The sequence below is a fragment of the Arachis hypogaea genome, chromosome 6 (genome assembly GCF_003086295.3).
Source record: "Arachis hypogaea cultivar Tifrunner chromosome 6, arahy.Tifrunner.gnm2.J5K5, whole genome shotgun sequence".
Taxonomy (NCBI): Eukaryota; Viridiplantae; Streptophyta; class Magnoliopsida; order Fabales; family Fabaceae; genus Arachis; species Arachis hypogaea.
The window spans coordinates 98,989,552-99,012,709 of NC_092041.1; the positions used below are offsets into that span (position 1 = coordinate 98,989,552).

A 23,158-nucleotide genomic window follows, 5' to 3' on the forward strand; every position below is an offset into this window, starting at 1 on the left:
AGCATACAAACAGGTAGAAAATGCATATGATGAATGCTTGCTCTACTAGCTGTGATATCACATTGTCGGTTCAACTGCCAACCCGACACATCTCCATGGAGATGTTGCCCTTCGGATTCATGATGTGGAAACCCCGAGATATAGTGCTCTGATCACTATCCAGGATTTTGTGTTGGTACGCTCTGATGATCCGAAAGGACTCAAGCGGGATCTATTACCACCGACTTCACATCTAAGCACAAGCGGGACGAACCACCGCCCTTACACCGTCGCCACTACCTCGACAGGCGGGATTAACCATTGTCCCTGCCAGGCGCATAGCGTCTCAAAATCTCAGTAAAAACAATATATCAGTGGTTTTTAGAAAACATTTTCACTATACATGGATCCATCATCTCAATCCAAGTCCCCGACTCATCTCAACCACTGTCCATCCAGAATTCAGTTTTCGAACATCAACAATTCATAATTTCTCATCTCATACATCAATCACTCTTCATATGACATCAAATCATCCTCAGTCCACCAGAAACCTAGGCCTCCGTTTTCTAAGTTTTCCAAATACTATCATCTAAAACCTCTAAAATCTTTTCCAATGTTTTAAATGTCTAAAACTAGGCCCAAGAGTCCTGAAATGGTGTTAGAGAAGCTTACAACCTTGTTAGGCAGGTAGAATAGTTGGAATCAAAGTAAAATTTGAGAAACAAGGCGTGTGCGGCCACACAGGGGTATGCGCGCGCACGCTCCTGAAAGTTTTACAATGTGTGCGTACGCACAGGTGTCAAATCTTTACAAAAATCTGTTTACTCGCACAACCTGTGCCAGCGCACCCAACAGACTGGCCTTCCCAACGGGTGCGTCCGCACAGGTTGAAATTCTTCCTCTGATGTGCGCCCGCACCAACTGTGCTAGCGCTGCAACCAGTAGGCATATCCCTACCTGTGCGTGCGCACAGATGTGTGCGTCCACACAGATCAAAATTTTCACAGGGTTGTGCGCCCACACCAGGCTGTGCGTACGCACACATCAGAAATCATAAAATTCTGCAACTTTGCAGAATTTCAGATTTTTAACACCAACTTCAAATGATTATAACTCCCTCCATAAAATTCCAAATTCTTCAAACTTTATATTGATTTAAAGGGTTTTCAAAGATCTTTAATTATAAATAAATTTCAATCAATTTCAAAAACCGAGGCAAAAGTTATGATCGAACAAAGTTCACCAAAAATTCACTTTTACCAAAAGTTTCCAAATGACCAATTTTTCCAACTATCATATCTCAAACCAATCAAAACAATACCAAACCACTCCAAACTCCCTTTTTCATCAAAATTTACCCTTTGATTCATATCACACCAATCATACCATAATTTCCTTCACATTTCATTATTTCCAACCTCAATTATCACATATACAACATATCCACCAATCATCATTATCTCACTACCAATTCTCATCATCTACTCAACCATGCTTCCTATTCATCATTAACAATACTCATCCATCCAAATCCATTATATTTCAGATTTATCATTTAATCACAACAACACATCAATTCATTATATCTCAGCAACACAAACAATTATCAACAACTTACAATTTCCAAACTTATCCTATGGGTCACTAGCCTAAGTGTCCATGAATATTATATACTACATAGAGAAAATCAAAACCATACCTTGGCCGATTCCCTATATGCACCAAAACCCAAGATGAGCACCAACAAGCTCTCACTTCAAACCAAGCTTCAATTCCACTTCAACAAGAACCAATATGTTCCAAAAGCTCCCAAACTCACAACAATCAAGCTATATACATATAAATCACCACAAATCAACCTAGGGTTCAACATAAATATAATCTCACAAGGGTTTAAGAGCTCTTACCTTTTCCAACAGATTTGATAGCACAAATCCAAAGCTAAGCAAGGATTAGAGCAAACATAAACATCTAAAATCACAAAAACCCATTTAACAAAAAACCCTAATAAAATCCAAAATTTTGGAGAGCAGAAATGAGAAGATTTCATGGTTACCTTACTACTTTCTTGGGTGGGTTTTGTAGAGCTCTTCACAAGAAACGCGTAGCCACAAACGGTGCGACGATCAGAGCTCCGTAGCTCAAAATATCGCGAAAAGAAGATTGAAGTGAATAGTGTTTCTTCTTCCTCTTCTTCCCTTTCTTTGCTGCTGAGTGTGTGTGTGTTTAATGATGTGGTGGCTACATGGGTTTATTAAATGAACTTTTATATATGTTGGGCTTGGGCCCAACTTGGGTCCGGTCCAACCCGTTAGCATTTTTAACCCGTTTGGCCCAATTTCGGGCCAAACCTTTAACATTAACGCCCAATTTTCTATTTCTAATATTTTTCTAAGGTTTTTGACTGTTTTTACTTTTTCTCGTGCGGTATCGGGTAGACTGAATCGGTTCAACTGCCGGTTCACAGTTTTTCACGGTTTTTCACAAAAAACACGTTTTGTGACTTAGAAAAACCTACTGAGTTCAAAAATTATATTTAAATTCCCAAATTCTCATCCTAACCTTTTGGAATTTAATTTGGGCATTTAAATGATTTTATTCATGAAAAATCCAATTCTTACATCATGCGCATTAATGACGAGTGAAAGCACGCGCCCAAAAACCCTTCGTTACTTCGCGCTCATTATGAAAAAAACGTTACTTCTTCTTCTTCTTCTTCTTCTCTGCTCGCGTTATAGGCTTCACCGTTCTCCTATGCTCGTGTTTTCTTTCTTGTTCTTCTTCTTCTCTACTCGCATTCTTCGTTATGGATCTGGATTGACTTCAACGTAATTAGTTTTGTCGTTCTTCGTCTTCATTTTCTTATTCGATCTGGACTTCTGAATTGAAACAATGAATGAATCAACTTCAAAATCAGTTGAATGAGTGCGATTTGGATTATTCTTCTGAAACGCATCACAATAATCTTAAACATTGAACAAAGTAAAAGGAAGCCACCGAACCGAATAACATTCATTTGGTGAATCAAAATCACAAAGGTCACCGAACCAAACAATGTTCATGTGGTGAATAAATGGTGATCAACTTTCAATCGACAAGAATAATATTTCTCCATGCAAAAGAAGTACTGAACATAGTAACAACCAATTTCAAAGCCCTAGTTAAACTATCCACTGAACTGAAAAAGAAGAACCTACGTGCGCGAATTTGAAAGAAGAAGGAGGAGAAGGAAGAGGAGGAGAAATACTATTCTTGCTGATTGAAAGTTGATCACCATTTATTCACCACATGAACATTGTTCGGTTCGATGGCCTTTGTGATTTTGATTCACCAAATGAATGTTGTTTGGTTCGGTGGCCTCCTTTTACTTTGTTCAATATTCAAGATTATTGTGATAGTATGCAACAATCATTTCCTAGCTGTCTCAACGTAATAACCACATTCAATTGATTTGAAGTTGAATCATTCATTGTTTTCATTCATAAGTGTAGATCGAAGAAGAAAACGAATAAGAAGAACAACGGAGCTTATTACGTTGAATTCAATGCAGATCAATAATAAAAAATGCGAGTAGAAAAGAAAAACGCAAACAAAGGAGAACGACAAATTTTATTATGTTGAAGAAGAAGAAGAACGAAAACGCAAGAAGAGAACAAGATTTACGTTGAGAAAGATTTACGAGGCGCGTATATAATAAATGCGTAATGAAGTTGGGAAGACGCGTCTCATTGAAGTTACTTAGATAGCTTGAATGAAAAAATTACATGGATGTATGCTCTATTGTTAACTAGCGAATTTGATTGGACTTATTACTAAAATTCAACGCAATTAAATTTTAAAATTTTTAAACTAGTTTTTAAATCGGTTCACTTACCGGTCTGTTTTTCCTATTCTTGGTCAATCGTCTACCCTTTTGAATTTTGTTTGTGTTTGTGAGTTGTTACACTGTTTCGCGCTAGGGTTTGGCGCTTGGGTTCTGCTGCCACTGTTGCTAACTTGCTATCCTGAATCGATCAAATTTTGTGTTTATGAAAGGAAAGAATGAATGAAAATGGAGAAAGAAGGTTCGGTGTGTGAAGTGGAAGATCCTCTTACCAACTATTGGGGTCTCTGAGTCTCTCCCTCTTTCCGCAAACAACGTCATCTTCTACTGTCACTGCTTCTTCCCCTTCGAAGCCCTACGATCCTAATCACGTTCTTGACTCCATCCACAACCACCTCCGATCCATGGTAAAATTCCACTTCAACTCCTTTCAGCTCCTTTTCATGTTTTTTTTTTTTTTTATAATTCTTTTTCGCAAGTTTGGAACTTATTAACTAGGATTGCTTTACTTCCATCTTTTGCTTCTATTGTGTGGTTTTGTTCCAGCTAAGAGTGGCATTTTAGGTGTTTGAGTAAATCCCCAAAGTGCATTGCATGCAGGCAATTTTTTTTTGGGCACCTATTTGAAGCATAAATACGGGGTGATGCATAGGCTTCAAATTTTGAGTTCATTGTTTGATTTGAGTCATGTGATAAAAAAAAAAAGGGAATTAGAGTAGTTGTAACGGTTTTGCAACAATATTTTTAATTGTTATCCATGCCTCTCACAGGAAATGCAAAATCCTGCTAAACCTGAGGGCAAGTTGGCTGTGATATCTGAAGTTCCTGGACTGTTTGACTCTGAAATCTTGAGTGATATAGCATTTGATGAGGAGAATGACGTTGCTGCTGCTTCTGGAGAGGCTGTAGAGTTTCCTCGAAAACGGAGACCTGCTTTAGGCCTGAAGCGAGCTCGTTTTTCTTTAAGGCCAACTAAAACGTAAATTACCTTTTTCATTCTCCCCCAAATCCTTTTCCTTGCATTTTTTACACTGATTTCTATTTATATTTTTTTTTGACAGTCAATCTGTTGAGAGTTTGATTCCAACTCTGGACCTTGATAAACTGAAAGATCCAGTGGAATTCTTCTTGGCCCATGATCGGCTAGAAAGTAAGTCCCCTTATTTCTGTTCCTGGAACACATTGGATGATGTTTATAAGGTTTGCTCTTACTGGTGTTGCATTTGAATGGATAGATGCGAAAAGAGAGATACAGAAGCAGACAGGTGAGTTTCTTGAGTCAAATCTGTCTGATACTACCACTAAGATGCGACAACGTCGACCAGGACTTTCAGGGAATAATGAGCGGTACAATGCTAATTCTTGAATAATCAGCCTCCATTGCTTTGTTTATGATGTTTGTCATTCTTTTATTTTTCGGTTAGCTAACATTCATCAAATATCATATGGCTCAGGCGGGTCAGATACAAGCATCGTTATCCTAAAGAAACTTTTGACAATAATGATTATGTTCTACCCTCTCAAAAGGCAAGTGAATCTGTCGATCTTGGCCCTGTTGGTGAGAGCACAGATGAAGGTGGAGCTTGTCTTACACCACTGGAAAATGAAGTAACTGGTAAATCAATGATACTCTGTAGGGCACGAGTTGTTTTCTTTTTAATCCCTCTTAAGTTGAGTTTTGGCTTTCCCTCCTAGCAGTAGTCCCTTTCCATTTCTCTTGTTTTCCAGACTTCAGACATTCATCTATGTATTTTGCTGCAGATTCACCTGTTATTGAAGAGAACAAGATCAATGAAATACTGGATGGATTGCTTCAATGCAATTCTGAAGATCTAGAAGGGGATGAAGCAGTGACTCTTTTGCAGGAGAGGTTACATATCAAACCAATTGTTCTGGAGAAATTATCTATTCCTGACTTCCCAAATAATGACCAAGTTATTGGTATGAAATCTTTGCATGGGAACTCGTCAAATCCAAGGAAGTGGAAACCTTTATCCATCCTTGATAATTTGTTGAAAGGATTTAATAGTAGAACACCTATTAGACAGGGCATAGGATGCCAATTGCAGCAATCAGCTTCACCCACCCCACCAAGAAGTCCATTTGCTCCACTATCTTCCTTGCTGCTTCACCTTTCACACCCAAAGCCATCGGTGGATCCATTTGCAGCTGATGGAATTGATCATTTATCCACAAGAAAGAATTCCCCAATTCCTCTGATAAACCAGGAGCACAAACTTGCTGCTTCTGGGAATCCATCAAATGAACCCTCTGCAAACGTAATTGATGATGGTATTGCCATTAATAAGACAAGTTCACCAGGTGATACTGTCAGGAATGGCTCCTATTCTTCTGGAAAATCCAAGGAAGATTCAATTGGAAGTAGTGAGACACATTCAGTGGAAGACACAGTCAGAGATTGTGCTTGTACACCCCAAAAGTCTGTGGAGGATAATCCAGGGCAACCTGAGTCTGATGCTAATATTGAGGCAAATGGACCTCGTGTTGACATGGACGTGAATACTGGAGCCAATGGGATGGAAGGTATCATTAGAGATTGTGCTTGTACACCCCAAAAGTCCGTGGAGGATAATCAAAGGCTTCCTGAGTTTGATGTTAATATTGAGTCAAATGGTCCTCATATTGACATGGATGTGGATATTGGAGACAGTGGTGTGAATGACATAGTAGGGAGGCCAAATATTGTAACAAATAGGGTTGAGAATGAAGTATGTTTATATTTCAATCTTGATCATCTTGAATTGCTGGCAAATTTTCTAGCTCTGAATTAATCTATCTTATGATACAGGCAGAAAATTTGCAGGCACATGCGGCTGTTGGGCCATCAGATGATTCTAATATTAACATGCCAAATCAACCAGGTATGCATGTTTATTCCATCAGGTTCTTGATATACAAGCACAATGGCTGGTTAATTCTTGGCTGATCCCAAGCTATCTCTATAATGTTTCCCTATTGTTATTTTAGTAAAAACAATATTTGTGTTGTTATTTTCTTCCGATGAGATCTCTTTGCCTTAGTAATTTAATCAATTCACTTTAAATGAATGCACTTTATATTTTCTTTTCAGCAGTTTGGTACACTAAGCCAATTTTATCTTAAATGCATAAACTTCTTTAGTGATCCCTTGTTTGCTGCATAAAAGATTGTCATGCTTCATCACCATTTAACCTGTGCCTTTTTAGTTTCTTTCTTCTAAAGATCCATAGACTTATCTATTGTTGCCAAATTATTGCTTAATTACCTATTTTTAATTAATGGAAGCTATTTTCCATCAAGCTGCTGCTGTTGAATTTAATCAACGTAGTTGATCTTAGGGGGGATAAGTTATGACTTTTGATTATTTTTGTTGCTTACACTACCGTGATAAATTGTTTTGATTTGAAATCAAGGGAGGACATCATTTAGTATTACCTTTAGCTTTACTGTTGATAGTGCTAAGTCTATTGTATGGTTTAGCAGATCAGTCAGACCCTGCTGGGTTTCTAGCAAATGATCATGATAAAAATTCCAGAAGATCAGATGATGGTCCAGAACAGTGTTTACAGGTTAACAACTTCGCTGCTTTCCATTTAGTCCCCCTGAAGTCTTAGTATTTGAATCTCATTTTAATTATCCTTTATTATCATGTATTAGCAAGGGTAGATAGTAGCCAGTATTCAAACAGTTTCTTGTCTTGAACTAATAATAGGTTGGGCCTTTTTTTCATTTCCTTGCAAAGCCAAATTGTACTATACAATGAAGACTGTTAATAGGCGGTGTGAAATTGAAAAATAATTGCAAAAGTTATGGTTTTGAATTGGTTCCCAAGTTAGCATTTGTTGAAAATTAGAATGTACTAGTAGCACTTTTTCTTCATTTTGTTTTGGATTAGGCATAATCTTCATCTTTGTGCGGCTGGCTGCTTGTGGAACTGAATGTCTGTCCCTGTTTACAGGAAAAGACAGATGGTAATTCTATTTTGCCTGATTATGGACAAAGGAGAGTTAGGCGATCGAAAAGACAACATAAAGATAAAAGTCTTTCTCGGAGGCAGAGCCTTGCAGGTTTCTACTACTTGTTGAACTCATCCATTCATTTGCTATAATATTTTGTTTTAGTTAATAACTTATGTTTTATCTTCCCAGCTGCCGGTACATCATGGGAGGCTGGACTAAGGAGGAGCACCAGGATCAGGACAAGGCCTTTGGAATTTTGGAGAGGGGAAAGAATGGTGTATGGTCGTGTACATGATAGTGAGTACAATACTAATACTTATCACGGGAACACACTAGGTGAAATTATAATAAAGCTTCATCCTTTGTTTATTGACGGTGGAAATGTTGCTGTTTTCTGCCGTTACTATTTTGCATTCAAGCCAACAACGTAGTACTCTAAAAATATTTTTCAGTTACAAATGTAACCACTGAACTGGATTGTTTGCTCACTTTCAAACATCTATTTTAAAATTAATGTAAAATGGCATATTGCTTAACATTTTAGTATGCTACTAAATATAGTGATTAGTGATGAGCAAATGGGTCAAAGATTCTGCAGCTAAATATAAGTAAAGAGCTGAGAACTTATTGGATCTATCAATTAGCTTTGATTGTGAGGTGAAGTTGTGAAAATTAGTGTTCTATATGTTCTTGACATGTCCTTGCCATTGTACATTGGGTTGACAGGAATTTCTCTTTGCAGGTTTGGCCACTGTCATTGGTATTAAGTGCATTTCACCGGGAACTGATGGGAAACCCACTATGAAGGTGAAATCTTATGTATCCGATGAATACAAAGAGCTTTTGGAGCTGGCATCTCTATGTTGAAAGTATATGAGTTTAACCCATTTTATGTTCTTGAACTTCCTAATTTTTCTGTGCTTTTGGAACAAAGTGGAGCATGTATACTATCTAATTTACCCTGCTATTGAAAGAAAGACTTCCCCTTCTCAGGTTCCCCCGCCTCTTCCTTCCCCCTATTGAAACACTCACTGGGAAAACGGTGTGGTTGCTTTAACGAGTGTACATGTATAAATGGATCTTTACTTTTTTTTTTTTTTTCATTTTGTGGATATGGTTATTTAACACTTTTCCTCCTTATTCTTCCGTTAGGCAACATAACAACTTTAGCATAATTACTTTTTAAACCACCAAACGGATATGCAGCGTGATCTTGCTGCTTTGTTTTTCTTCGTTTGATCGTTTGACAATGATATAGCTATGGCCTTCTTGATACTCCGAACAAGAAGTTATTATAAAGTTGTCTTTATCACAATTATTTGTCAAGAATACATGAGCAGCGAATTATTGTGAAAAAAGAATTTTTGATTAAATGTTTTTACTTTAGAATGAATGAAGGGGAATATTACCTTTTGCAAACCAACCAATATCATAAGATTATGGGTAGAGGAAATTTAAACTGCTATTTTGATGCGGTTTTTTTAGTTCAGTTATCAAAATTGTGTGTTTTTGGTTCATAAATGGCTTATTGTTAACTACAATGACTAATTTCTTGTTAGAGTTTCGAATGTGCGTGTATATATATATATATATATATATATATATATATATATATATATATATATATATATATAATGTTTTTTGCACTAAACTCCCGGTGAAATTGAAAGCTAATTATTGTGAAAGCTAAGTGTATTTGGATTAATGTTCGTAAATGGAGGTTTGTATAAAATTGATTTTGTAAAATTCATTTTGATCAAAAGTGAATTGGTTTTAATGTGGTTTATGTTTTGTAATTTTTATTTAAAATGAATTATAGAAAATTAAATATCGTTTTGATTACATTATTCAAAATTATTTAAATAAAAATTACAGAAAAGGACATGAATTTAAATAATTATTTTATGTTATTTCATAATTTTATTTTAGATATTTAAATAAATTTTAATTTTTTTTAATATTCTCAGTACTTTTTAGTATTCTAATAAGATTAACAGAATCATAATACAAAACAAAAAAAATTCCACACAAAAAGAAATAATAATAACAGTGAAAAAATTCATATAAACAAAAAATAATAAGATAATAAGTCACAAAAAAACAAAAAATAATAAAAGTTTTATAAAAAATAATAATATGCATAAGAGAGTATTGAAAAAAAATTATTATAAAAAAACAAACATATGAATAATTAAAGACACAATTGGTACATAAAAAATAAATTTCAGTTCAACTTAAAAAAGTGAACGCAAAAATTGCTAAACATAAAAATAAAGCTTTCAACAGACTCAAATGCGCTTCTTTCCAATGCAAAACCAAACCCACCCTAATTCATGAGATGAAAGTTATCTCATCTATAATTCCAAGTTCGGACAAAGACAGAGACTCAGAGAGGATTGTGTTAGACCCTTGAATGTTAACATAAATTTTTGTCAAATTCTCATGGAATAGACCAAACATGCGCTAAAGCTAGGTCATTATTTGGAAACAACAAGCTATATTACTCGAGCATAGAATTAAATGACCAAAAATCGATATATCAGTGTTTGAGTGAAGTGCAAAATAAACAAAGGTTTTCACGTTTTTGTAAATAGGCGAAGATAAATAAGTTAATTACTTAAGAAAAGATAAATATAAATATATCAGCTGACAGAGAATATAATCTTATTTAGAAATTTTCTACTAACTCTTTTCTGCAGGTATTGCAATCGGAGACTTTTTTGGAGGAGATTACGAGTTATAGCTTTACAAGTTCGATCTGGAAAGGGTTGGTTCCGCCTAGAATTGAACTGTTTGGTTGGTTTGTTTTAGTCGGTAAAGTGAATACTAAAGAAAGGTTGAGTAGATTAGGCATAACTTGCCAGCGTGATAGTATTTGTGTCTTGTGTAAAAAGGAGATCGAATGTGTTCATAATTTGTTTGTGTTTTGTGAGTTTATGCGGCAGGTGTGGTGCGTCTGGTTGAGAAGTTTTCATAGAAATTGGGTTGTCCCAGGAAGCATTAAAGGCTTGTTTAAGAGTTGGAATGGAACACCAAATATAAAAGAGGAGCAGAAGAGATGACTGACTGGGTTCTTTGCGGTTATTTGGAACGTTTGGTTGGAACGCAATAACAGAATTTTTAACAATAAAGGAGTAACTGTTGGTGTCATACAGAACAGGACGTTTTTGAACTACAAAGAGTGGACTGTTATTGATCCTACTGGTTGTTAATGACAATGCTGGAGATGACATAGGATTGTTAACTTTGTGTTTAGATTTGCTTTTGTATCTGTCTATTTTATACTCCACTCTCATATGTCGAGCTTCATTTGTTTCAAAAAAAAATATATTAACAACAAAAAGTTCCGATTTGGAATATGAAAAAATAGGAAAATCTATAAAAGTGTTGGATATCATACAATAAGAAAGAAAGATTAGCATTTCTCTGCACGAAACAAAGTGAGGAGATCAAGGTGAAGGTTGTATCAAATTGAATTTTATAAGATGATTTGGATTAAAAGTGAATTAGTATTAACGTGATTTATATATGACAGATTTATATCAAAATAAATTATAATAAAATAAATGTTATTTGGATTATATTATTTAAAATTACGTTTGGATAAAAATTATTAGAAAAAACATGAATTTATATTACTCAAAATCACATTTTCAACACTCTTTTGGTTATATTTTTTTAAAAAAACTTAAATTTATGTGTTAAAATTTAATACTCTTTTAGTCGTAATTTTTTTATATTTTTTTATTTAATTTAGTCTTCCTAATAAAATCTATAATTTATATTATAAAAAATAACAATAGTAAACAAAATACATACTAATTCAAGAATTTGTACCGAAAATTATACAAAGTAAAAAAAAACACTAAAAATTTTATAAAAAAAATTATGCATAAGCAGAAAAGAAATAAATTCTTTTAATTACTTCTTCAACCACAACAATTGAACGCAACCATTTGTTAGCTTTTAGCGAACGAGAGTTAGAACATAAAATTCTGTTTGCATTTAAGGAAAAAAAAAAATAGCCAAATAAAAGCCAAGACATTTAAGCAAATTGAACGTGTTTTTTGTTATTCAAATGCTAACCAAACACATCCTTAATTTTTGATATACAGAAAAGGTGGGTAAAGAATAGAAGTTAGATAGCTATTATTATGGATAAGTAGTAGAAGACAAATGTAATAAATGTCAATGGTCAATTAAATCATGCTATTAAACTTGTGGTATGATGGGGTAATTTTTTTTTTATAGAGATTTAAACCGTCTATGTAAAAAAATAGACAAAGTACCCATGAAAAAATGGAATCGTTGACAAGAGTACCTATGAACGAAGAAAACAACTCACATATCCACACAAAATCAATTTTGTGTACAAAAATAACCAAACGTGATCCAGTTTTAACTAAGTGTCTTACGTAGATAAGGCAAAAATTTTGGATGGAAGATATTATTGTGGTAGAAATGCTATGTTGTTAGAGTCTTTGACAGTTACCAACTTAAGAAGATGTTCATTCGCTTCCCGTTCTAGAACGTATGGAACTTGAGCTACAAGTTTCATAGTCAGGGTTCTTTTCTAGCTCCAACTCTAATTCTTTTTTTTTTTGTTTTTATAGAATTAAAGCTACAATTACTTTATATGGGTTGATGAAATTGATGGTGGGTGATAAGATTTAGTAAAGAATTTGATCAGAAGACTTAATGAACAGAAATGTGGTGCTTCTAGTAAGGATTTGAAGAATGTTGTAGGATATAATATTAAAAAATCTATACATAGTTATGAAGATTAAGAAGATTGAAGGTGAAATCAAAATAATGAGATTTTGGCTTGTAGTTCTGTCATTAGAGTTGTTGCAGCAACTTACACTTCTTTTGTGTGTTTATAATGGTGTTATACAGGTGAGTAGCAGTTTAAGTGTAGGATTTAGGCATAGGTTGGATGCAAATTGAGAAATTATGTGCTAGTGAACATTAATATAACAATAAAATTTTACATTCAAGTAAAATACTTAATTAAATTTATCCAAGTTGTTATAATAACTTTTTAAATCACGTGCTTCCTTCTTCTTCTCCTTCTCTATTTTCTCCTCCTCCTCCTCCTTTTTCTCCTCCTCCTTCTTCTTCTCCTCGCGCATGCAGGTCCTCCTCCTCCTCCTCCTCCTCTTTCTAAAGTCGTGCACGCAGGTTCTTCTTCTTCTTAATTTTGATTCTTCTTCTTTCTCATTATCGTTATCATCAATAATACCACATTTTGCAAATATCTTTATTAGTTTTGATTTTCTCTGCTGCCATCATTAAATAATTTCGGTTCATTTCTTAATTTATTTCGGTTCATTTGTGTGTTAATTGAGGTTCACTTGATGCTACTAATGAGTATTGACCAAATTTTGTATTCCTTAAATAATTTTGGTTTATCTCTTACTTTAATTGAGGTTCATTTGGATTCAAAAATGAATTCGATGTGTTTTTGTTAATGATCGAGTCTTTTTGACTATTTGTTCAAATTTGAACTAATTGAATGGAATAAAGTGCAATCTAATGCAATTGAATAAAGTGATAATAAATAATTTCATGCTAAAAAATTTGGTCAATACTTATTAGCAACATCAAATAAACCTCAATTAACACAAACATATCGAATTTATTTTTGGATCCAAATGAACCTCAAATAAACTAAAAAAGGAACCGAAATTACTTAATAAAAAATTTGGTCAATACTTATCAGGTTTATCAGGTGAACCTCAATTAACATATAAATGAATCGAAATTAATTCACAAATAAACCGAAATAAACTAAAAATGTTAGGAAAATGTTGGTGTTATTGGTGATGACGATAACGAAAGAACAGGTGACGTGCGCAAATTTGAAAGAAGAAAGAGGAAATGGAGAAGGAGAAGACGAAGACGAAAACGAAAAAGGATATGTTTTGTGTTATTGGAACGTATACGTGTACACACTGGTGTGTTGACAGTGATTTTTAGTGAATTTAGGCTAATTTAATTAGATTTAATTACAAAAAATATTTAGATGTATAGTTAAACGATTAATGTAAATAATGTTCAAATGCAATGAATTGTTAGCATATTTCATCTTTATTGAATCTAATTATGAATAATTGCTATATTTGGTTATTAAATTAAGCCCCCGGGCTCCCAATTCAAACTCAATATACATTAGCTTATCAATATGTGGAAGAAAATTGTCCAAGTAAGACACTCAGTTAAGGCTGGATTACATGGATATTTTTGTCACTAGCTCCATCTTTTATGAGTATTTTTTTGTGGTTTTGTCCAAAAATATCTTTCGAAAAAACCTAAAAAAATTAATACAAGATATGTCCTTAAAAGATTAGATTTTTTTAGGGATTTAAATCGTTAAAAAAGTGAATGTCAATATAGTACAAAATTATCTTAAACCTTTTTGTCTATTTTTTATTTTTTTAGGATAAATCACAAAAAATATATTTGAATAATTTCGTTATTGATAAAAGTGCATTCGAATTTTTTTATCGACAAAAATGCTCTCAAATAATTTAAAAATACGATAAAAATATACAACATTGAATATGTATTCTCAAAAAATACTTTAGAGATTGAATTTTAAAACAGTTTTTACAAATATTATTAGAAAAATGATATATTTTATCTTTAAAATTTGATGATTTTTTACGAAGTATATATTTTTTTGTAATTTTTTTTTGTCAACAACTAATAATATTTTTAAAAAATAAAAAATATTGAGATTAATTTTTTATTTGGTTTTTTTGTGTGTATTTTTTAATTAGTTATTTATACATTCCTATAAAATTTTGCATCAAATACATAAATGACTTGTTAAATACAAAAGCCATTGAGTCATAAAAAAAAAAAACAAAAGCCATTTGTCACTTAAAGGATAATATTATTTTTAGACTTTTTGTTGAATTTTTAAATTATATAAAGATATTTTTGTCATAATAAACTTCGAGTAGATTTTTGCTAAAGATAAAATTATTTAAGTGTATGTTTGGTAGGGGTGGGCATGGTTTGGATTTTTGTAAATCCAAACTGGATCCATTTCAGAACCAGTTTTATGGTTCATAAAACCAAACCAGAACTGGATTGAAGAGAGAAACCGGTTTGAAAAAATAAAAACCGATTTTAAACCGGTTTTATAATTTAAATCCGGTTTTACTTATAAACCGATTTTAAATCCAGTTTTACATATAAAACCGGTTTTAAATTTGGTTTTTTTTAAATCCATATCTAAAATCTGGTTTTTTTTAATTCAAATCTAAAATTTGGTTTTTTTTTATAAAATCCAGCTTTAAAACCAGATTTTTTAAAACCAGTTTCTTCAACCAAAAATCCAATTTTAAAACTAGTTTTTAAAAATTCAATTTTCAAACTAGATATTTTAACAAAAAATCCACTTTTGAAACCAGTTTTTAGAAATTTAATTTTCAAACCATAATTTTTTTAAAAGTAAAATTAATACTAAAGTCATTTTAAAGTGTGTAGGTTCATTACAAGTTTACAACTAGAATTTGGTTCTATATAAATCTAATGACAATAACTAATCTATATAACATTTAATCATTCTCAAGACATCAAAAGAATACCACAAAAAATCTATATATATGTGTGTAATTTAATTCATTATTAATATATATTTTATATTCTAATATTATATTCTATCTTGATGACTAATTTTAGTATATACTTAAAATAGTTATTTATTTAATATATTATATTAAATCAATGGCATGAGATTTTGCATTTAGATATGTACCGCACCAATTATGCGACATGATGCTTATATTTGTAGAAAATTTTAACGTGAAAAAAATAACCAAGAGATTGTGGTCAACGAGGTTGCTCGTAAATCCAATTTGGGAGATTTTAAATCATGTCTTTATCAATATCGCTTGATAATATCTTCAGTACTGGTATCAAGTAATATATTTGTATGGTTATAGATATAAGAGAATGAATACAAAATAATTAAGCTATAAAACTCTAATGAAAACAGGTACAATAATATAAAGTCATGATTAAATATATTCATTGAGAAATATTTTACGTACTAATCTTTTTGTCAATTAAATTCAATCAAATTAGTTTTTTAAGATTTGGATCTTAATTTGGATCTGGATCTGGATCCGGATTTAAAACCATTTAAATGGATTGGATCAAAAACCAAATTATAAAATAAATATAATTTGGTTTGGATTTTTTTTGGTTTAAAACTGTTTTTTTTTTTAAATGGTTTGGTTTGGATTTGGATTAAAATCCAAAATTTGGATTTTTTTGCCCACCCCTAATGTTTGGTAATTTACCTAATTAGAAATATATGTTTTAATTTAAAAAGAGATTGACCGCGTTATAACTTATGTGAGTGGTGCAAAGAGGTCTTATCATAAAAATTGTTTGAAGTATTTTTACTTTTTTGAAAGAGGTAATATCAAATTAGTATCCGAAAGATAAATGATACCTCACTTTTGTTATTGACAAAATAGCTTTTGAAAAATTTTAAAATTTGACAAGACCACCCAACCGTGAAAAAAATGACGAAACAAAAAACACTGATGTAGTTGTCAGAAGAGGGCTTCGATGATGGCCCGATGATGTTTTCGATGACTGTCTTCTTTTTTATGTTCGCTGCTTCTTCTTCTTTGACACGCCGCTGCGTCCCTTTCCACCATGACAGCTGAAAAAGAAAATTGCCATGACATGTTGCTGCATCCCGAAAAAGAAAAAGACAACCGAAAATGTCACTAGAATTCTCTGTCATCATCAAAATTTTTTTCTAATGGTCAAATCAGCATTTTTCATTCAGTGTGACGTCATCTTTTTACGATTGAATAATTTTATTTAATTTTAAAATCTTTCAAGAATTATTTTATCAATAGTAAAAGTTAAGTACCGTTTTGTTATTACCATAATCTTTTAGTACCAATTTGTTATTTATTTTTTTTAAAAATAATAAATTGTATTTTTATTTTATAAATATATATTATTGAAAACGAACATTATTCTAATTGTAAGTAGCCCTCATCAAGAAAATTCTTGAATCGGAGAGCTGAGGAAACTGCGACAGCTTCGAGAGGAGAGACTGGCTTATTATTAAAAACCAGATCATTTCTAGCAATCCAAATTCTCCATTAAAGGAAGCTACAGAAACAAGACTGTGTTCATCCGTTGCTGCTTCCAACCACAATGGTTTGTTCCCTTCTTTCTGTTCCTTTTTCTAAAGCAATTTAGTTTTTTTTTTTCCTTTTTACTTTGAACACAGTACTAAGATGGCAAATTTAGGTTTTTTCTTTCTCGATTGGTTGCAGGCTACCCTTGCCGATTCTTTTCTTGCTGACCTCGACGAACTCTCTGATAACGAGGCTGAAATTCCGGTGAGTACAATATTCTATTTCTTATCTATCTGAAATAATTTTATTTTATTTTTTTATTTTAAAATTTAAGGATTGATGAACTAGGTGGTGTATCTTCTTTCAGGAGGAGAATGAGGTCGATGCAGCAGATATGGAAGAAGATATTGATGGGGACCTGGCTGACCTAGAGAATCTCAACTATGATGACTTGGATAGTGTTTCCAAGTTGCAGAAAACCCAGAGATACATTGATATTATGCAGGTTAGTTTGTATTCAATAGTTTCTATTATTCTGCAGTTGCCGAATTGGGATATACATTGCTACCTTTATATAGTTGACATTGAATTCTTGATTCTTCTAAGCTTTTTGCTAATTGCAGCTGAAGCTATTGACTTCATCATCCCCCCCAAAAAAATTGTTGTATATGCAATATTGTTGTTTTATTCTCTCCGTTTTCGCCTCCTATCCTTCCGTGCCTATTACTTTACACCATCATCTCAGTTTTCCCCCTGATTAAGTATATAAGGCTTGTAACTCGGGTTAACATTATTCTATCGTGGCAGAAAGTGGAAGAAGCCCTTCAAAAGGGTACAGAAGTGTCAATTCAAGGAGTAGATCTAGAAGATGATCCTGAATACCAATTGATTGTTGAATGCAATGCCCTGTCGGTAGACATTGAGAATGAAATTGTGATTATCCACAATTTTATTCGTGATAAGTATCGCTTGAAATTTCCAGAGCTTGAGTCACTGGTTCATCACCCAATTGACTATGCTCGTGTTGTTAAGAAGATAGGAAATGAAATGGATCTTACTCTTGTTGATCTAGAAGGGTTGTTGCCTTCCGCAATTATCATGGTTGTCTCAGTTACAGCGTCAACTACAACTGGCAAGCCTCTACCAGAAGATGTCCTCAGTAAGACAATTGAAGCATGTGATCGAGCTCTTGCTCTTGATTCAGCAAAGAAAAAAGTTCTTGACTTTGTCGAGAGTAGAATGGGGTACATTGCACCTAATCTTTCTACTATAGTTGGGAGTGCTGTTGCAGCTAAACTCATGGGGACAGCTGGTGGTCTAGTAGCTCTAGCAAAGATGCCTGCCTGCAACGTTCAGCTTCTAGGTGCCAAGAAAAAGAATCTTGCTGGGTTTTCCACTGCAACATCTCAGTTTCGCATAGGATACATTGAGCAAACAGAAATATTTCAGACTACTCCTCCTCCTCTTAGGATGCGAGCGTGCCGACTCCTGGCTGCAAAGTCTACACTTGCAGCACGAGTAGATTCAATACGTGGGGATCCATCTGGGAAAACTGGAAGGCTCTTCAAGGACGAGATCCACAAAAAATTGAGAAGTGGCAGGAGCCCCTCCTGCCAAGCAACCCAAACCGCTTCCTGTTCCTGATTCCGAGCCTAAAAAGAAGAGAGGTGGTCGCCGCCTTAGGAAGATGAAAGAAAGGTTATCATAGTTTTAAAGTTGCCTATACTGAATTTTCAGGTTGCTGTGTTTTCAATTCTTTTTCCCTTTTATATTGGATTCATGACCCTGCAATTCTTATGACAGGTATGCAGTAACAGACATGAGAAAGTTGGCCAACAGGATGCAGTTTGGTGTTCCTGAAGAGAGCTCTTTAGGTAATTTTTACAAAATTTCACATACACAGACAGCACAGTAATCCCGATGTGATTTTTTAGAAATGCAGTATATTTGTTATTTGATGAATCTATCTGTCTATTATGCTGCATAATGTTTTTATAGTGATTGGACAGAGAGAATAAAAAGAGAATTAATCCAGGTTTAATTCCAAGTATAGTAGAAGTTTGAAATGAATACTGCTCTAGCCAAATAGCCCAGGAAATATGACAAGAGCCATAATTAGTTAATACTAACACAACCTAACCAATTAAGCATAATTACCATATACACGTATATATGTAGTGAATTCTATGATGGCTATTATTATGGTGGTTGTGGTGGCTATGAAATTTTGGCAACACTTAATTCTATGATGGCTATTATTAAGGTCGTATTTTTTTACCATTTGGCAACACTTTATAATTTGAAAATAAAGAAAAAAGTAAACGTCGTGATCAAATTAAAAAGTGTTGCCAAATAGTAAAAAAGTGTAATTTAGTTTTAGCTACATTTTTTAACAGTAGTTAAATTTTTTATAGCCACCATATCCACCATAATACTATGGTGAAGAGGCCTTTTGGGTGACTAGAATGCAGAGTGGTGATTTTGTGGTGCACAATCTGCCACATTGTTATTTTTAATGGTAACACTTTTAAAGCTACAATTATTAGAAGTGCTACCTATATATACATATATATAGTACAGAATGTAGTATAAAAGTCTCTGGAAATTTAGTTTTGTCTGCTTATTTTGTTCTCCAAGTATTTTGGCCTTTTGAAAATGATTTGTTGCTTTTGCATTATAGGGGATGGTCTAGGTGAGGGTTACGGAATGCTTGGTCAGGCTGGCAGTGGCAAGCTTCGTGTGTCAGTTGGGCCTAGCAAACTTGCTGCAAAAGTTGCTAAGAGGTTAGCTCTGTTAGATCCTTCAATTTTATGCATGTAGTTATGTTTGTTATTTGATTGTTTTTTGTCACTAAGACACTACATCATCATTCTATTTATCTAACTGATCAACTATGTTTCTGATGGACTGTTTTTTTATTTATTAGATTCAAGGAAAAGAATTATGGCAGCAGTGGTGCTACATCTGGGTTGACCTCAAGTTTGGCCTTTACACCAGTTCAGGTTAGTGATTTTAGAAAAATATAGAGGTCAACTTATTGCATGAGACGAGTATTTCTAATCTCCTTAAGATATAGAAACAAAACATTTAGGGGCCAATTGGTTTGATCATTTTCATTTCTATTTTCAATAAAAATGAAAATATGATTGGTTACATATTTTAAAAATATTTTAAAAAATGCAACACAACTGAAAATGGCATTTTCCTGTTTCTGGAATTTTCCCTTGTAAGAGTTGAAAATGTTTTCAACTCAAAAGGAGGTGATTTCATTCTTTCAATGATCATGTGCACTGTCTGAACCTTCATTACTGCATAGGTGTTCCTTTTTTCTTTTTGTTTTAATCCCTCTGTACTACGTTCTCTATTCTCATCAAATGTCAAATCCCGCTTCTTTCTTTTTTTTTTTTTCATCAGGCATATTTTCAACCTTTATTTTGTTTTTATTTGAGGGACTTAACTACTGCACATTGTCTTTAAAAAAAAAAAATTCTAATTGACAATTTAGTCATCATTCATCAATTAGAAAAATTAGACATTTTATAAAATTAATTGTTAACTTAAAAAAAATAAATTGATTAACTAAATTGTACACTTAATAAAAATATAATATTTTAACTGAAAATCTTTTATTCTTTAGTAATAAATATAACTTTTAATTTTAATGATAAAAAAGATCAGTCAAACATATTTCATTATTTTTCTATTTGGAAATAAAATTCATTTTAGCCATCCAATTGCATTTTCAAAAATCTAAGAATCTGAAAATGAAAACGATTTTCAGAAAATGAAAATAGCAAATAAAAATAGAAAATATTTCACAAACCAATCAGCTTCTTATTTTCCTTTAGAATACTTAGCATCACTTATCACTGTTCCTGTTGATTTTAAATTTTATCCCTTTTTTTTCATAGCTAGCGGGAACATTATGAATTGCATGAAATGGATACGGAAAGTTATATCCAGCAGAATAGGGCCTGCTTAGTAGTTAGTAGTAGTAATTCAGTTTGCCTGTCAACAAGTATTCTCTTGGTATTGCTATAGTTGTTACTCTTTAGGTTATTCTTTTCTTGTTAATACCTAATATTTTTGAATAGATTTTGTGGTAGTTTGGTCAATGAACTTTAACAAAAGTGTCAGGACTGTTGTCCTTTTGAGTTTCATTTATGGTTGCCTAGCTTTTTTCTTTTAGAAATATCCTGAAAGATTGAGTAATGAGGCCATTATGTGATTTTGCTTTGCCTTCATTATTAGCATATTCTATTATCATCATCATGCATCTATTTGATGTTGGTTGAAGTGAAGGATTCTTAGACACATGCAAATAAATAACACACCTAATCTCTGTAAAATTGAGTCTGAAAGTACTGCACTCTTGTTAGGCCTCCTGCTTGAAAGAAATACCTTTTTTTTAATATAATATATTTATAAATATCTGGCCACTATTTAGCATATGGATGATGGACTATTTGATCTCTTAAACAGCTTCTTAAGCAGAATAACTCGAATATAGTTCATTAGTCTTTCTTTCATTGACATTTATTGAAGTTTTAAATTCATGTTCAATATTATTTGCAGGGGATTGAGCTGACAAATCCACAGGCTCACGCACACCACCTTGGTAGTGGAACTCAAAGCACTTACTTCTCTGAAACCGGAACCTTCTCGAAGATCAAGAGGACTTGAAACCCTGCACCAGTACAAACTCTTGCTGTGTCTCTAAATTGTTGCTGCTACACATAACTAGGAACTTATTGATCCTGATGGATGTTAACTAGTTAGTTTCATGTCCAAGCCCAGTTGGGAGAGTTACCATGAATATGAGATGGAATTTGGCTAAATATGGGAAATTTGAATTTTTCTCCCATGCCTAAGGATGTTGCTTCAGTTTTGGGTTCGGAAGGTCATCACTAGAGTAGCATTAGGTCTCTGAAGTACATCATGGGAAGCGTTTTAGTTAAAAGTAATACTATTTAGTTTGATGTACATTTCCCCCTTCCCCCACCCCCACCCCCAAAAAAAATGATATTTGTATGTTATCTGAGTAAAACTATTATTACCTATAAAGGTTTAGAATGCTGATAAAATTATTTATGAAAAAAAAAATTAATATTGTATCCATAAAAAATGGGTTTGATTGACAAAAATATTAAAACATTAAATTTTTGTTGACTTAATTAAAATTTAACGTTGAGTTTCCAAATACATTTTTTTTATCATCTATCAAGTAGCAGTGTAGCATAACTTTTTCTTTCATTTTCTTTTATATCTTTTGTATCTGAATTTTTGTTCGATCTCTCTTCACTCACACACTGCTTGTGAGACACCACATATCAAACCCGATAAAAAAAAGGGGGACAGAGAAAGAAAGAACAAGAGGATGGGTATCAGGGTATGTCACCATTGGTGTTCCACTGTTGCCCTTTCAGATTTCAAAACCCTTATGTCTTCCATTTCTTTATCTATCTCTATTTCTCTGAGATTCACGCTATTAATCGAATTTTCTTTGATCGAATTTTGGTTGTGTGCTTCATTCATTTCTCAATTAACGCTATTCCCGCATGAATATGATTAAATCTAGGGTTTTAGCTCTAATTTGTATTTTTCGTTGCTATTCTTATTTGTTTCTTTGTGGTTTATTATGTGTTTGTCAATTCGAAGTGAAGCTGCTAAAAGATAGGGGTGAGCACGGGTATTATCCGTCCGAATCCGAACCGAATCAGTTAAATTGGTTCTGAAATCAACGGATAATTAGGTCTAACCCGAACCAAACTGATAACTTTTGTTAGTGATTGGTTCGGGTATCGGTTTTAGGAGTGCGAAATCTGAACCAACCTGCGAATTCGATCATATATAAATTAAATAAAAAAATAAAAAATATGGCTTTTCTATTAGACAATGATTATTCATTATTAATATGTTTGGATTTTAATGAGTTTGGTTTTTAATCTATTTGGTGTTTAACATGTTTAGATTATTTCTATCGATGTTATATGTTTATTGTACTTGTTAAATTTTTAAGATAAAAATTTGGGCTTTTTTTTATGAATCTCAAAGTCATCATGTACCCAATTACCCAAATCGAACCAATCCGTTCTTAATCGGTTTGGTTTGGTTTGGTTACATATACAAAAAAATGCAAATTCAAACCAAACCGAACCAATTACATTTTGATCGATTCGGTTCTAATTTTACCATAAACCCGAACCAAATCGACCCGTACTCACCCCTACTAAAAAATTATATAAACATATAAATCTAAGAGTTTAATTTTAACA

At 33.0% G+C, this 23,158-nt stretch overlaps 1 protein-coding gene and 1 pseudogene across 4 annotated transcripts; both read left to right on the forward strand.

Annotated features, from left to right (window-relative positions):
• The first annotated feature begins 3,866 nt into the window (after window positions 1-3,866).
• LOC112697105 (centromere protein C) lies at window positions 3,867-8,864 on the forward strand. Of its 4 annotated transcripts, none has more exons than XM_025750116.3 (11): window positions 3,867-4,212; window positions 4,576-4,784; window positions 4,867-4,955; window positions 5,041-5,152; window positions 5,260-5,420; window positions 5,567-6,534; window positions 6,615-6,687; window positions 7,286-7,374; window positions 7,764-7,872; window positions 7,954-8,100; window positions 8,507-8,864. In XM_025750116.3, exons 1-11 carry the CDS (start codon window positions 4,210-4,212, stop codon window positions 8,629-8,631), a joined length of 2,085 nt encoding a protein of 694 aa, XP_025605901.1. In that variant the 5' UTR covers window positions 3,867-4,209; the 3' UTR covers window positions 8,632-8,864. The 4 variants fall into 4 exon arrangements, with proteins under 4 accessions (XP_025605901.1, XP_025605903.1, XP_025605902.1 ...); XM_025750118.3 differs by having other exon boundaries at window positions 7,954-8,061; XM_025750117.3 differs by having other exon boundaries at window positions 7,289-7,374.
• Window positions 8,865-16,774: 7,910 nt separating this feature from the next.
• Window positions 16,775-21,866, forward strand: LOC112697107 (U4/U6 small nuclear ribonucleoprotein Prp31 homolog; annotated as a pseudogene).
• The last annotated feature ends 1,292 nt before the right edge of the window (window positions 21,867-23,158 follow it).